Genomic DNA, 17,479 nt, shown 5'->3' with positions numbered 1-17,479 from the left:
TGAGAAGCTCAAACGGTGAATATTTCGTACTTCTCATAGTTGTACTGTTGATTATCCTCTGGACATCTGAAACATACTTAAACCATTTCGTTGAATCTTCATGTGATAATTTTGACAAAACAGGAATCAAAATTCTATGAATTCGCTCAATTTGTCCATTACCTCTTGGAATACCGGTAGTAATTTTGACATGTTCTATTCCTTCTTCAGTACAATAAGCTAAAAATTCTTTCGATGTAAAGGCACTACCTCGATCTGAAATGATTCTGGCTGGATTTCCAAATACAGTCTGTTGTTGCTTCAATTTTGAAATAACTTCTTGCGTAGTTGGTGATTTCACTGGATAGAACCAAGTAAATTTCGTAAAAGCGTCGACAACAGTTAGAATGTGTTGGTATCTCTTGTTCGTTGATGGAAGAGGTCCAATAAAGTCGATATGATACGTACTCAAGGGAACGTTTTCTTTCAGTACAGGATGAAGAAATCCTTCTGCTTTTCCTTGCTTCTTGTTGTACAGTATACATTCTATACAGTTAGCAATTACTTTTTCAACTTTGCATTTCAGTCTGGGAATATAGAATTCTTGCTCTACAGCATTCACAGTTTTATCTACAGCAAAGTGACCTTTTTTATGTACCTTCTGTATGATTTCATTCTGTAGGGATTCTGGCACTACTAGAAGATCTTTACCGTTTTCAAATTTGTACAAAATATCATTTCTCACGAAGAATCCATTTTCTTCTCCCTTCTCAACTAAATTCTTTATCAATTTCACATGTTCATCTTCATTCTGTTGTTGTGCTAACCGAATCTTCTCAGTTACATCGGATGTGTATGATGTTAAAATTAGAGCATTTCTACTTAAAGCATCAGCATGTTTCATTTGGCTTCCTGAACGATGTACAATTTCATAATCGAATTCTTCAATAAACATTGCCCATCTCGCAATCTTAGGAGTTAAATCTTTCTTATCTAAAGTTTTCTGAAAAGCGCTACAATCAGTTACAATTTTGAATTTAGTCCCTAACAAATAGTTTCGAAATTTCTTCAGAGCTTCTATTACTGCAAGGGCTTCTAATTCGTAACTACAGAGTTTCTCTTGCTGCGGTGAAGTCTTCTTACTCATATACTGGATTGGGTGATAATTACCATCATCAGACAATTGGAGTAATACCGCATCAAAACCTTGACTACTAGCATCAGTATGAAGTTCTAATGGATATCCTTGCCTAAATATGTGTAGAACAGGTGCCTGAGAGAGAATTTCTTTTAATCTGCAAAACGCTTCCTGTTGTTCGGAATCAAACTTAAAACCAATATGTTTTCTAAGCAAGTCATTAAGAGGTTTAGCTATTTTAGCATACTGAGGAATGAATTTACGAAAATAACCTGTTAGTCCTAAAAAGCTTTGTAGTTGTTTACAGTTACGCGGTTGTGGAAAGTTTCGAACAGCAACAGTTTTGGAAGGCGATGGTCGAATAGTTCCGTTTTCAATTACATGTCCCAAAAATTCAATTTTACGTTTTAAGAATTGGCACTTTTTGAAATTTATTTGTAACCCATACTCCGAAGCAGTTTTGAGTACTCTTTCTAATTTGTCTAAACATTCAACTTCATCATTAGCCGGTATGACTATATCATCCATATAAATAATTAGTACACCTTCATTTAACAAGTCACGAAATACTGAATAAGTATACCTCTGAAAAACATTTGGACTAATACATAAACCAAAAGGAGCTTTAAGAAATTCGTAGATACCATTATGTGTTACAAATGCGGTATATTTGGTACAATTTTCGTCTATGTCTATATGGAAAAAGCCATTTTTCAAATCTAGTGTCGTGAAAACTTTTGATTGTTCTAAGCGATCAAGTACTTCCGGAATTAAAGGCAGTGGAAATTTGTCTTTAATAATCTTCTTATTCAATTTCCGATAATCTATACATAAACGTTTCGAATTATTACACTTGTTACACAAGACAATAGGCGCCGAATAATTAGAATTGCTAGGCTTTATTATGCCCTCTTTCAACCATTCCTTAATTTGATCGTCAACAATTTTTTGTTCCGCGAAAGACATGTATCTTCTATTTTGACAGACAGGAATATCATCGCATAAATTTATTTGCATCTTGAAGTCAGATTGTCTATTTTTCCGAGGCTGGTACGAATTAATTAAATTACACAGTCTTTCTTTATGTTCTGCATTTGAAATATGCGATAAATCAATCTCGTTGACAGAAATAGCATTCACCAGATGTGAAAGGTAATTAAACGTCGCACTACTTCCGCTTTCGGGACTTTTGTTTACATTAACAGAGACGCCAGACGATTGCGAAGGATCATAAACATTCTTCAATGAGACAGCAATATTCAAATTTCCCATAACACAACGAAACGAACGTTAGAATTTCGATATGACTCAGCAGTTATCAAGTTTACATTACTTTTATTCTGATGAGAAATTATTTGAAGGCCATTCTCGGTAAAAGAGAAGTTAAACTGATTCAATACATCCAAACCTAATACTATTTGATTACATAATGACTTAACAACATAAATTTTCGTACGCAGTGAAAAACTATCAATTGAAATATCAGAAATGAAAAAGCCGATGGGGTATGTTTGCTTTGATTCAATTCCGTTTAATATGATATCGCTACAATTTAAATTAGGAGAACCAATCTGCTTGTGTAACTCTACGCTGCATATCATTACATCTGAACCAGTGTCAACTAAACTATCAACTAAATGATTATTTATTTCTACAGTCTTCATAATTCTATCCTTGTCACAAATTCGTTGTAATAAAGCTGCTTGTTGTGTCTCGGGGGTCTGCTCTGGACAGTTCGTTGAATAATGCCCGAACTTCTTACATTTTATACCCTTTGATTTGTTTACACAATGCTTAGAATAATGCCCAAATTCCTGGCAATTAAAACATTTGACCTTATTGACATTATATTGATTTTGGTTTGATGACGAAAGCTTACTTCTATCTTTAACCTGAGTGTCTACTTTCGGTTTCGGATTTTTAAACTTATCATTGTCCGATCTCATTTTATCATAAATTTTAAGCCTTTGTTTAAATTCAGATATTGTTTCACAACCATACAGTATAGTTTTCCTAACCACCGAATCGGGAATACCATCAATAACATATTTAATTAATGAAGCATCTTCAATGTTACCTCGCGAACACATTTCTTTCATTTTCAAAAAATACTCATCTAAAGATTCATTAGGCATTAATTTACGCTTACATAACATTTCATGCAACTCAGCAGAATTAAAAGCTTTACCATATTCAGATTTCAAAAGCTTTTTTAACTTACACCAATCATTAACTTTAGGTTCACTCTGAATAAATAGTTTCGCTTTACCTTTTAATGATCTTTTAGCAAAAACTAATTTATGCAAATCACTTAATTTCAAAGAGTTTATAACATCTTCAAATTCATCAATCCATTTATCAACATTTTCATATGCATTACCAGAAAAAGGATTAACAATACTTTCAATATCAGAAAAACTAAGGTTTAAAATGATATTGAATTGGAAGCTGCATACTGTTATTTACTTGAGACTCATTAAAACCAGGATTGTCTCTTTGATTATCATCAAGCATTACTTCAGAAACTTTATTAATAGATTCATCTTCAATATCACTATTTTCTTCATGCAAAATATTTTCAAATAATACAGATAAATCACATAGGTAAGAGACAATTCGGGGTACGACTTCCGTTTTTAAACCTTCTGAATTTATGCACAGTACATTGCAAATTTTAATTAACTCATTCAAAGTAAAACTATTCTGCACTGCATCTATTTTCTTATTAAATTCTTCAGAATCTGGTTTAAATATAAAGCCAGAAAATTCACGTAATCTTTTCCGGTTATTTCGGTCTCCATCAGTATTAAAAATAAGCTTATGCAAACTTTTGATTTCAGAACTTTTACGGTTCTTTAAAGCTGCTTCCAATTCTGGAATTTCTACTAACTTCATATTGGAAAGAAAGTTTTATACTCACCCGACAGATGATAGTCGTCAATTGGGTAATCCACACTTTATACGAGTAATCCAATAAATCGAATAACTTTCACTCAGTAGTTCAAAGGACAGTTCTACTACTCGCACATTTTGGAATTCGAGGCCGCACGATTGGTCGCCATATTTTTTTGTAGAATTTGACTTAATTCACAGCATGAGAGCACGAAGTAATATTTAAATGGTTTATTTAATAGGAAGAAATAAAAGTAATTAAGAAAAGTATATAAAGATGAAGTTAACGGTATGCAGGATTAACATAATGATGTAAAGGCATAACATCGAAAGCATAATCTAAGTTCATAAACTCTTGAAGACGTGTGAGCCGTCTGCTCACGTCTGCCCTCCACTCTCGACCAGGTCTCAGCGCTGTCTGGGATGATTCTTACTGCGCTGGGCTGTGATGGTATACTGATGACGTCATAATTCTGGTATTCTAATTCAGCATTGGACGTTGATAACTCCCACATATATAATAATAATAATAAGTACTGCATTTAGATCATTCAAACAACATTTAACCTGCAAGTTGTATATATGTGGCAAAAGATTCATTGTCCAAATTCAGTTTTTTTTTTTTTTTTTTTTTTTTTTTTTTTTTGTGTGTGTGTGTGTGTGTTCAGAGAGATTTAATATTCAAAACTAAATTTAAATTAATTATTAATGATTTCCTTAATTTGGCCGTCAGACTTAAATAAGTGTTTTTTGGATGAGTTTTCAAGCAAACTAAAATAGGGAATTATAATACTAAATACAACTTGAAATGTTTTTGAATTCTGAACAAGTAAATCATCTTCTATGTATCAAATAAGGCTAATATAACCCAATCGAAAAAATAATTTTGGTTTCGTGGTAGATTTGTTGTGAACAGTATAAACAAGCACTATTAGTAGACTGTTAGCACTATTAGAAGTATAGATAAAGCATATTGAATCAGTACTGAAAATTTTAGCAACCAGTCAAGTTGCACTGTTTGAATATCAGCTTTAAGCTTCAGATCTTCTGCATACTCTTAATGAATGCCACATGTCTGACACCAAATTTATCTGAAATCTGGAAACTGCTGCATAAGAAGCATGAACATTCCATGAAATGATTTCTCAAGAAAGCCAAGTTGAAATCAAATGGAAGAGAAACATGTTGATAGAATGTCTGTCTTGTAAAATATTATTACTGCAGCTGTCTGTTTTAAACTTTAGACAATAACATTTATAAACTTTTGTTCTGTTTCTTTCTTAGTTGTTTTCTTTTATTATATTTCTGAAAGATTCAATTTTAAAATGGCAAAACTAATTTCTTTTGTAAAGGAATTGTAGATTTTTTTATTAAAGTTTTAATTTATTCTCCCCTCCCCCCCCCCTTTTTTTTTTTTTTTTTTTTTTTTTGCATGAATCTTTAATAATATATGAGATATATAAGCTCTCATATGTATGTTTTCCTCTGTTGTGAGGAATTAAGATTTAGAACCTGTGCCTTTTAAAGAAATGACATATTTTAACCCTTTCTGTCATTTTTTGTTTAAATAGGTGAGGTCTGTAATTTTCAAGTATTTCTGTATATGTGTCATTTGTTGGAATATAAACTATAACTGTTCACATTTTTATGTAGTTAATCTAAAAAGCAAGGTTATAGGTAATGAAGATATACTTTGAATTTAAATAGGGTTTTAAAATTGCAAATTAAAAAAAAAAAAATACCAAAAATATCCACCCTTGAATTTAAGTACAGGCTTTTAAAATTAGAAAATTAATAATAAAGAGTAAAAAATGCTTGAATTTAAGTCAATAAATTTTGAATTGATTGTTAGGGAGCAGAGCAGAAACAAGTTGTTAAAACATTTGCTTTAATACTAAGTCCCACCCGAATTTTGCATTTAAAAATATGAATGAAATTTGTGGCTTAAATTCAAAGTGGTAGTTCTTGCTCATCAAACTTAAGAAAACGAAATAACCGACTTTCATACCGAATCATGATTCTCATAGATAAAGTAATTATTATTATTATTTTGTTAAAGGATTTTAATGTGGTCATTTGACTTTCTTTTTTTTTTCTATGCATTACAGGAAGTATAAAGCTTTTTTTTATTACTTATCATTAATTATTTTTAGGGACATTTCATTTATTATGTTTGTTTTCTAGATATTTGGGCCTTTGCTTCCTATAATCACAGTTGATGGTCCTGAAGAAGCTATAGATATTATAAATAGCAAGTATGTAGTATAATTTATGTATAATTAATTCATAAAGAGTGTAATATAAGTAACATGTTTATTTCTAAGTGGCTATAAATTTTGTCAGTAACCGTATCATATTGACTTCTCTGAAGTTAATTTTAATATAGTTAAAAAAAACATAATAAGTAAATAGTTTCATGTGCTATAATTAAGTTAAAGTTAGATTACTAAATTTAAGGTGCCAGTTTAGCAGAATGCAAATCTCTACTTATTTTCAGAATTAAATTTATTGATGTAAAACTTTGTTAGATGAATAGATTTGTTTAAAAAATTATGTTCGCTTTTAGTCTTAATTTCATGTGGCTGTTTCCTTGCAAAGTGTATTTATTTGAAAGCTGTTTTCTTGTACAGCCTTCAAATAAATACATTTTGCATCTTTTTGCACATCATACTGATAAATATTAGTATCTCATAGTGACTAATAATTTCATAGACTAGTAATGAAATGGAGACATTTATTTGTGTGGTAGTCTGTTTAAAATTGTATTGTAATGGCTGCAGAGCCAAAAAAATTATAACCACTTAAGTAAGACATTTTTGGTGTACTCTTCCTCAAACAACAGCTACTGTGGTTAAACATGAGCTGAATGCACAAGCAGAGGTCTGTCTGAACTCTGAGGCATGCTTCTGAAACCATGTGGACACAATCTTAGCCTTGTGGCAGGGAATACTGTTGTGTAGGAAGGGAATACTGGGAATGTGCAGGGAATACTGTCCATTTCCATTTGGAAAAACAGATTGCATGAATAGATATAATAGATTCACAGCAACATTCATGTAATTCACAACTTTCATGGCTATGTCTGTGATGACCGTAGGAAATATGGCTGACCATGTAAACATCTCCCACTATATAATTAAGCCACCACTGACCTAAGTTATACCTTTCATAGATTGATACAGCTGCTGTTTCCCTGCCAACCAATAAATTCTGATCTTGCCATTAACATGATACAGGAGAAATAAGGTTTCATCTGACCAAGCAATACATTTCCACTTTTCAGTGATCCAGTAATAATGCTCACATGCCCGCTGCAAGTAGGAACAACAGCGATGTACTGTCAGCAATTAATGAAACCATGGTGAGTTGGCAGTAACAGAGTCCCGAATCCATCTCCTGTATTGTGGGATCTGAAACACTTGTGCTTTGGCCTGTATTAAAATCAATGACCAACTTAGCAATGTAATGGGCTACATTTTAACAAGCCTTTAACTTTGCTGAGGAATGGTTGGCCAGAATCTTGATGTCTGCTGTTGGTTTCACTTTGAGTACGTCCCTTTCCACGGATACTAGCTACGGCAGCATGCAAACAGTCAACCGGCGGTTTCAGCTTGGCGATTTCTGAAATGCTTTCGAGGCCATGACAATTTATTGTTTGCTGAGTTCACTTAAGTCTCAGACTTTACTCATGATAAGATCACAAAGCAATGTGATTTGTGATTGATAACTCTAGTTCTGTTGGAGCAGATTTACATCTTTTTGAGGTCACCATGTGTGCTTTATTGTCACCAAGTAGCTAACAAGATTTGATGACTGGCTATTCAGTATATTTATGTGTTATGAAAAGTTAAAAATTTGATTTTTTTCGCTCAATTCAAAATAAAAATAAAGAAAAAATATATAAATTTAATGCAAAACTTGTTAATAATTATATTAAATAATTGACAGTTATTTAATTATATCTTTTAGTATATTATAATTATTAATTATTTAATTACAACAATTGGCTTGTTTAATAATAGAATCAAATTGAGGGTTATTTCACTGGTTAGTTATGTGAATGCTCAAGTATAATAATCTTAAGTTAAAAAGTTTTACATGTTTTGAAAAGTAAATCCATTTATAATTATGTGAAATTTCTTTAAAAACCTGTAAGTGAGTGATAACAATTAAATCGGAATTAAGATTAATTGTTCATGATGAGAAAGTGCAGATGTTTCTTAATTTTTTTGAAATTCTCTTTCTTCTAAAATTTAGTTATTTAATCTAGTATTTTTCATGAAAAATTTATTGGAGCAATATTTTTTCATGTTCTAATAAATTTTTGATTTAGGAGAGGTAAGTCGTGCTTGTTTGATCATTTATTTTAAATAATTACAAATTTATTTATTTGCATTTAATAGCGTATGAAACATCTAAAACATTCTACCATTCCTTTAATAAAATGAATCATTTTTTTTTAACTTTATGAGGAAAATAGCAATAAAGTGCAGTGAAAGTTTTTGATTATTTTTGTGTAGAGACAAGCCACTGACATTGAATGTTTATTCAAAGAAATCTGATATAATACGCAAGTTTCTTGACAACACATCAAGTGGAAGTGTGTGTGTTAATGATTCTATAGTGAACCTTTCAAGTGAGTAGTTTGGGTATCTTGCTGTAATATGTTTTAATGATATATTGATATATATATATATGTAATGATATTTTTAAATCAATTGATTAAATTAAATTCTAATAATATTGCTTAATAACGTGTTGGTGATTCTCTACCTAAATTGCATCCCTGTTCCTAAATTTTGGCAAAATCCTTTCTTTAGTATAAAATATATTAACCTGTTGACGCCCGCCAAATCACCAAACTCATAAGTCTGTCATATTACATAAAGTCCTTTAGAACACTCCTGATGAGAAGATAGCATCACCTCATCATTTCAATTAATATCGCTGATTGGAGGAGCCTCATGACGCACACATAGATATAAATAGGGCTTCTGCTCAAGGTACGAAAAAAACTCTTGTGAGATGGATGCTAAAATATATCTACCACTTTATATTCCAAAATTTGTCTCATTCCTGTTGCCCTGGCTGCACAAAACAAATAATGTATGAGAAATTACATTTCAGAAAGCCGGTAAGATACCACCTTCAAAGGGATTATCTAAAAAAGAAGATACCCCAAGGATTATACGGATAAAATGTTACGCACTTTAGATGAATTTGCCGCTCTGCGACTTCTATGTTTCTACATTTTTCTCTAGGCGTTCTTGCTTCAAGAGAATCATCCTTCTGTTACTTTTATTCTGGTATTCTGCAGATTTTACGTCCAGAGAAGCATCCTTTTGCCCCCTGTGATGCGTGATCTGTGTTTCCATCGAAAGTTCGTCGTTCATCAAATGTGCTCTTACCGTTGACCTACTTTTGAGGATGGAAATCGTTCCTTACGTCTACGCTGTTCTGTGTTGCTCTCGAGAGCTTTGTGCTTGTGTGGTGATTGATCATGTTTTGCGAAAATCTAATCAAGAGTGCACAAAAATGTGTATTTTCGTGTCGATTTCATCACTCGTATTCTCGTCACAATAAGTCAAACAGAAGCAATTAGTAAAAAGTTTGGCGATGCAAATGATATTATTACTATTGAATTATAATTACTGATTTAATAATAGTGTTTTTATTTTGAAAATTTTAAAAAGTATTATTTTGGTATGTATTTTGGTTTTAATATTGTTTTGGGAAAATTTAAAGAGTATTATTTTTGAGTTAGTTTTATTTATGAAAGTATTATTAAGAGAAGTTTTATTTATGAAAGTATTATTAAGAGAATAATGGCTAATGAAAACATCTCTGATCCCGATGATTCATTAAGGGCAGCTAGCGCTGAACCTGAAACAAGTATAATTCCCTTTGACGCGCAGAATGATATGGATATAAATTCATGGCTTGAGTACTTTAACAAAACTCATTTAGATAAAGATGAAACGTGGAAGCTTAATAATGTAGCTCGATATCTAAAAGGTAATGCACTTAGCGTATATGTCAAAAACTGCCATAAAATTACTAAATATGTATAATTAGTCCAAATTTTAAAGGAAAATTTTTTCGACCCCACTTTAACTACGTTTGGTGATTTTGCCAATTACAAGTACAATCATAAAGAGGACATAACGCAATATTTTCACAAAAAATTAGATATTGGTAAAAAATTAAATCTAACTCATGAAATGATCTTGGAGGATCTGACGGATGGCCTTCCTATAGAATTAAAATCCTTAATGACGATCAACGCACCCTCTGACCCCATCTCTTGGCTTATTCATGTCCATAAGCTTATTAAGATTACTGAAAATCAACAAATCAAAAGTGCACCTCCCAGATTTGTTACTCCGATTGGGAACAGTCCCCAAGATTACAATCGATTTAATAGAAGTAGAATTTCAGCTTCAAGCTATGAAACTACTGTGAAACAAGATTCTCCTAGACCCAACAATTTCCAACGTTTTCAGAGACCAAGTAATTTTTATAATCGGTTCAGTGGTCCAAGATTTACAAGCCATCATAATTATAATTCTCAAAATAGATTGCCATTGCCACCCAGTCCCTGTAGACTTTGCACCCGGAACGGAATCCCAAATGCTTTTCACTGGTTTCAGGTTTGTCCCTTCAGAGGGGAGAGATCTGATACACCTAATGTTACGCCCCTTGCAATAATACCAACCCCAGAAACCCCTCACAGTAGTTGACTATTAAAGGTGTCGGGATATTTGCCCTATAAGAAACGTCTAGAGTGTGTTGTAGACAGTGATGCCACCATATCAATAATTTCTTCCAAAACAGCTAGACAACTACGTTTAAAAGTGCAAAGAGTTAGATCATTTTCAGTAACCCAAACTAAAGGAAAAATAATCTTCAACAAAATATGTTGTATACAAATGAAAATTGGACGGATTAGTAACCAAATTACCTTGTTTTTTCTTGATAATAATTTGAATTATGTAATTTTAGGACTATGAATGCAAATTATTTGAGTTGAGTATTGATTGTACTAATTTAAAAATTAAACAGAGAGCTATTGTACTTAATGATGACTGCCATTTTGACAGCCAACCCATATCTCTACACCTCCAACTTCATGGTGGTAAACAAATGTTTATCCATGTGTTAATAATGATGATGATGTAAGAAATTTTCCAACCTGTAAATCTCGGACTACAAATCCAAAGGAATTAGTTTCTCAGTCTAACATTTATGTGAAAAATCCTGTTTCTAATACTGTCGATAACAAAGAGTATAACTTGGAAAAATTGTTAAATGATTATTTATCTGTGTTTTCTAAAAATAAGTAGGATGTAGGAAAAATTAATATTGAACCTCAACGAATTAATTTAAATTCTGATTTGCCTGTATCATTAAGACCTTATAGAACATCCCCTATGGAAGAAGAGGAAATTAAGACCCAAATTGATCAATTATTACAAGCAGGTATAATTAAAGAAAGTTGTAGCCCATATTCGTCCCCCGTGACTTTAGTACTTAAACGTGAGGAAGGTAAGAAAACTAGATTGTGTATAGATTATCGAAAATTGAATTCCCTGGCTAAAACAGATGCAAACCCTCTTCCTCGCATTGACACTTTGTTAGACAAATTAAGTAAAGCAAAAGTATTTTCTACAATTGATTTGAGATCTGGTTTCTGGCATATCCCGATTCACCCTGCAGATACTGAGAAATTAGCTTTTTGCACGAATTTTGGATTATTCGAATGGTTAAGACTCCCTTTTGGTTTCAAAAATGCTCCTGCAATTTTTAACAGAACAATTAGACGAATATTAACAAAAAATAAAATTAATTTCGCTTGCAGTTACTTTGATGATATAATCGTTTACTCTTCCTCTGAGAAGGAACATTTAGAACATTTAAAAATTTTATTTGAGGTGTTTAAAGTGGAGCATATTAAATTGAATCGAAACAAATGTGTGTTCGCCAGAGATCAGATCACATTTCTTGGCTATGAAATAAAAAATGGTAGAATAATTCCCAATAACCATAATATAGAAGTTATTAAGAAACTTAAAAACCCCACTAACACCAAAGAGTTTTGGGAAGTGTGAATGTGTATCATAGATTCATTCCGAATTATGCAACTGTTAGAGCTCCATTAAACAGACTCTTGAAAAAAGATGTCAAGTGGGAATGGGATGACCAATGTCAAAAAGCTTTCGACGAAATGAAAAGAATACTGATTTCCAAACCTGTTTTACAATTGTATGATTCCAGTAGGCCATGTCATATTTTTGTTGACGCTTCTCAAACTGCTGTGGGAGCTGTTTTGAAACAGCCAGATGAAAATGATGTCCTTCACCCTGTATCATATCATTCCCGAACTTTAAGAAATTATGAGAAAAATTATACGATTACTGAGTTAGAATGTTTGGCCATAGTAGATGCCCTAGACAAATTCTATTACTATCTACATGGACAAAAATTTATTATACATACGGACCATGCGGCCCTCGTTTGGCTCAAAAATATTAAAAATTTAAAAGGTAGACTCTTCCGTTGGTCACTCAAAGTAAGTATTATGAAGTAAAGTATCAGAAGGGCTCTACGAATATTGAAGCTGACATGCTTTCTAGACATCCTGTTTCACAGCACCTCCAACATTATGTACATTTACTTGATAGAAATGAAATAATCCAACAACAAAAATCTGATAATGTCTGCGGAAAAAATTACCAAGAGATAAATGATATGATGGTAATTAAGAAAAAGAATTTTTATAAAATTGTAGTACCTAAATCTTTATTGTTGAATAAAACCCATGAAAATTTTGGTCACCCGGGAGTTCAAATTATGCTTAACTTAATCACCCCTCAATATTATTGGCTTCATATTAGCGAAGATATCGGAAATTTTGTTAAACATTGTCATACTTGTCAACTTAATAAAAAGAAAAAACAGAAAAAATTTGGTCTTATGCAAGACATACCCCCAACCAACAAACCTTTCGAATGTCTCTCTATTGACACTGTGGGAGGATTTAATTATTATAATTCTACAAAAAAAAAATATTTACATATAGTTATTGACCATGCAACAAGATATGTCTGGGCTTTTTCCCTCTAAAAGTGTAACTTCAGAAACCTATGCCAATTGTCTAAAACAAATATTTCAAATACAAGTCCCCGAAAAAATTCTGAGTGACAGGAATGCAGCCTTCACTTCCTCTAGATTCAAAAAATTTCTTAAAAAGCATAATGTTAAACAACTTTTAACTTCATCTCACCATTCCCAGACAAATGGTAAAGTAGAAAGAGTAAATCAATCAATAGTAAGTCGACTAAAATGTAAAGTAAATTCTTCTTCTAAAAAAGTACCATGGACTAAAGTGCTAGAGCAAGTTGTTATCGAATATAACAACTCCCCTCATACAGTAACTAAGTTCACCCCAGCATACTTACTATTCGGTAACCTCCCTTTTGAATCTCCAATTGATCAAAATAAATACCCTTCCTTAAATGAAGCAAGGGCTTTAGCAAAGAAAAGAACTGTCGAATACCACCGAAAGAATAAAACTAGATATGACATCAGATTTGTAGAATCTAAATTTCAACCTGGAGATTTTGTCCTTTACGAGGAATTCGAATACCCAAATACTAGAAAATTGACTTCACCCTATTCAGGCCCTTATCAGACAGGGAAAATTTTCACACGAAGAAACCAACTGAGATTGTACATGCGTCAAAATTAAGGTTCTATTATCCACCCGAGAACTTTAAATTCCATCATGAATAAATCAAAATTTATAAATCAATAAACTATCCATAACCCTTCTTTTAGTTTTCATCCTGTTGTCCCCCTTAATAGTTGATTTATCTCTCAGTGCCTGCAAATTTTGTCTGCCCTTTTCTTTTACTGGGCTCCTTCAAACTTGAGTTTCAGGTTCAATGCACTTTCCGTGTGGGAAACACTCAATTGAGGCTATACTACAAGTAGAGTACTATACCCTCACATTTCCTTGAGCTCATGTTTTCCTATGTTTGTGTTATAAATTGTAGCAGCAGTTGAAAAAGTTAAATTTCAGTTGTTGAAATTTCTGAATTTCATTTTATGTTTCTGCAGCATCGTGTACAAAAAAACTGGTATGGATGTTGGAAGTTAAATTTTGTTTTGTTATCATTAATAAGAGAAAAATAGAGTGACAAAATATGTTGAAAACCTAGCAAAATGTGTTGGTGTATTTAATTTAATTAATTATGGCAAAGCACACTAGGGCTATCTGCCTAAGGGGAGGGATGCCTTCGTGGAGGACTTTCTAAGGGAAACTGGCTCGTATACACGTTACACATGGGGAAAACCACGAAAACACCCATGCAGCCAGCCCGTTCGTGGGATTCGAACCTCGGACCGAACTACCAGTGTTCAGCGACTTTACCGCTCGGCTGCTGGTGGGCCCTAGCAAAATGTGTATTTTCAACAAGAGTATAAGAGCTCTAGTATCGTGACATAAAAACTCAAATGTTTTCAGTGCCAATGCTGATCCATAATTCTAGCGCTAATTAAATGATCCGGAGATCTCCAAAGACCAGTAAAAGACTGAAGATGAGCCTGAATGACAACTCTAATGATTGTATGGACTCATACACAAACTGTGAATGGCATGCCCTAAGATATAAACTTACAAATTCAGTTATATTACTATTTCCTATTGCCGCGTAGCTAACCAGCAATATGTTATTAGTGCTTTATTTGTTCTGCACTTAGTTACTATATTATAATTTCATTAATCATTTATTATATTTTATATACTGTATTAATTATATTCAAATATTTTATGTCATATTTTATATAACATTTTGTGTGCCTTGAGGTAAATCCAATCAGTTTTCCTACTCACTTAATTTCCTAATAACTAAATTTTCTGCTCTCACAATCTGGACTGTCTTGGGTCGACGGCCGCGACTGCAAGCCTTTTCAGATGGGGGAGATAATCTGTAATGATATTTTTAAATCAATTGATTAAATTAAATTCTAATAATATTGCTTAATAATGTGTTGGCGATTCTCTACCTAAATTGCATCCCTGTTCCTAAATTTTGGCGAAATCCTTTCTTTAGTATAAAATATATTAACCTGTTGGCACCCGCCAAATCGCCAAACTCATAAATCTGTCATATTACATAAAGTCCTTTAGAACACTCCTGATGAGAAGATAGCGTCACCTCGTCATTTCAATTAATATCGCTGATTGGAGGAGCCTCGTGACGCACACATAGGTATAAATGGGGCTTCTGCTCAAGGTACGAAAAAACTCTTGTGAGATGGATGCTAAAATAAATCTACCACTTTATATTCCAAAATTTGTCTCATTCCTGTTGCCCCGGCTGCACAAAACAAATAATGTATGAGAAATTACATTTCATATATATATATATATATAATTGTAACTGGAAATCATGTCTACCCTAAAATTTTAAAAGAAATTAGCCTTCTGCAGTTAAGCTAAGAAAAACACATGTTTGCTGAAATTGCTCTAAAATGTAGAAGTATTCTAAAAAATATGAACTAGTGTAATCTGTCCATAAGTTTAAATAATGCTTGATTCTTTGCTGAGAAATAACTCTAGACCGTTTCGAGACCTTGTGTATATGATATAGGAGAATGTAAAAAACAAAACCATGCTTCCATTTAGAATATTTAATTGTGCCACATTCTGTAAAAAAAAATTTTATTCTGTGAGACATTTTGCAAACTTTTTACAAATGAAAGCTTTAAATTTAGTTGATGTCTAATGTAAAAGTTTAAAAAAAAATTAAAATGCACAGAACCAGTTGTAATACGGATAATCGCAGTTTTTAATTAAATGCATATCCTATATAAAGTGTAATTATTAGTAAAGCCCTCAAGAGGTCACTTTTTGTGAGTATGCGTATGACAACTCCGAGATATCCCAGCCTTTCGGGGGTTCATCATCTTGATGAGACAGGGGCCATGATCATGGAGCAGAGCATTAGTTGGTCTTCCTCTTAGCTTTTACTTTATTCTATCTATCTCTCTTGTGGTTTCTTCTTTAGAGGTTTGGGCTCACAATCAGATGCTGCTATAATCTTAAAACTAATAACAGAACAATCTTGAGTTTAGTGTAGATTTAAGTCAAGATCTCAGTCGATTTTGAGGGCAAATATTTATGGGTCCCTCTTCATCAGGAGCAAAGATTATGTCCCTGTACATGTTTGCCAATCTGTATGTGTTTGTGCAAAAAGCTAAGCTTGGTATTCTTTCACTAGGAAGAGATAATCCAGTAGGTGAGTGCGTCAATGGAGGTATAGGTCTCCTTGCCTCACTTGACTATTCATTAAATACTCTTCATTTGACAACATGTCTCCAAGCTGTTGCTATACAAATTAATTTTTGCATTTTAATTTGTCTGTTCAGTGTACTTGCCCCTTAATGACCGCATTAATCAAGGAGATTTTATTGGTCTCATAGAACAGCTATCTGAACCTTTTATCCTTGTAGGAGATTTTAATAATCATAATCCTCTCTGGGGCTTCTGAGGGAAGCTGTTATATTATGGTCAGCAGACTTACTTCCATCAGACCATAAGAACTTTTCACGCTATTGACCTTGCCATTTGTTCACCATCACTTCTGTTACTTTGTATGTTTAATAATGGAAGTGATCCTTATGATAGTGATCATTCTCCTGTCTTTATCTTGTTTATGGGGCTAGGAAACTTGTCTACACCAAGATCTGCCTGTTTCATTTTAGGTAGAGCCGAATGGAATCTATTTCCATTGCTTTCAGAGATTGGTGAGCAGATGGTGAACAATGTGCCTACTGATGAAGCAGTGAAAAAAATTACACATATGATCATTCAGGCAGCTAATGAAATCTGTACCTCTCACATCAACAATCGTTGTAAATACTTAACCTTGGTGGAACCATAAGTACCGAGAGAATCCCTCCAAATATTGGCTGATTGCGCTTACCAGTTGTCTCTACAAGTTTTTCTTAAGTGATAAGCTGTCCCTTAGTTTATTACTTTAAAAAGAATAGTGTAGTCTTGCCATATCACAGTGGTTTCCGCAGAAGTAAAACAACCAACAACAATATGCTCCATCTTGAAAATCTTTATTTGTGAAGCCTTTGCCAAAAGAAACCATGTTGTTTTTGCCTTCTTTGACATAGAAGAGTCCTACAACAAGGCATAGGGAGGTGTCATTTTGCATGATATTCATATTAGTGGCTTGCATGGCAACCTGCCTATTTTCATTCAGAATTTCTTGAAGGTAAAGAATTTTCAAGTAAGGGTTGACTCTGTTTTATCAGATATCTTTGTACAAGAAGAGGATGTGCATCAAGAGTGATTTTGTATAAGATCAGACTACTTCACTTTATTATATTGAAACAGACAGTAATTAATACCAGGTTATGCATGAATATAAACAAAATTTAGTTACTGTGTAAAAA

At 32.8% G+C, this 17,479-nt stretch overlaps 1 protein-coding gene across 3 annotated transcripts in view; it reads left to right on the top strand.

Moving 5' to 3' along the window:
- Positions 1 to 17,479, top strand: part of LOC118185852 (aldehyde dehydrogenase, dimeric NADP-preferring-like) — a 125,075-nt gene that overhangs the window by 96,411 nt on the left and 11,185 nt on the right. For all 3 annotated transcript variants that reach the window (XM_085821171.1, XM_085821173.1, XM_085821172.1), the window contains exons 9-10: positions 6,194 to 6,264; positions 8,530 to 8,645. In XM_085821171.1, coding sequence (XP_085677297.1) covers positions 6,194 to 6,264; positions 8,530 to 8,645 — 187 coding nt within the window. The remainder of the gene's footprint in view (positions 1 to 6,193; positions 6,265 to 8,529; positions 8,646 to 17,479) is intronic.

Source organism: Stegodyphus dumicola, chromosome 7 (genome assembly GCF_044657685.1).
Source record: "Stegodyphus dumicola isolate Sdum_Otavi_A_Nest chromosome 7, ASM4465768v1".
NCBI lineage: Eukaryota > Metazoa > Arthropoda > Arachnida > Araneae > Eresidae > Stegodyphus > Stegodyphus dumicola.
Note: the sequence above shows the minus strand (reverse complement) of the source record. Positions and strands in the feature narration are given on the sequence as shown.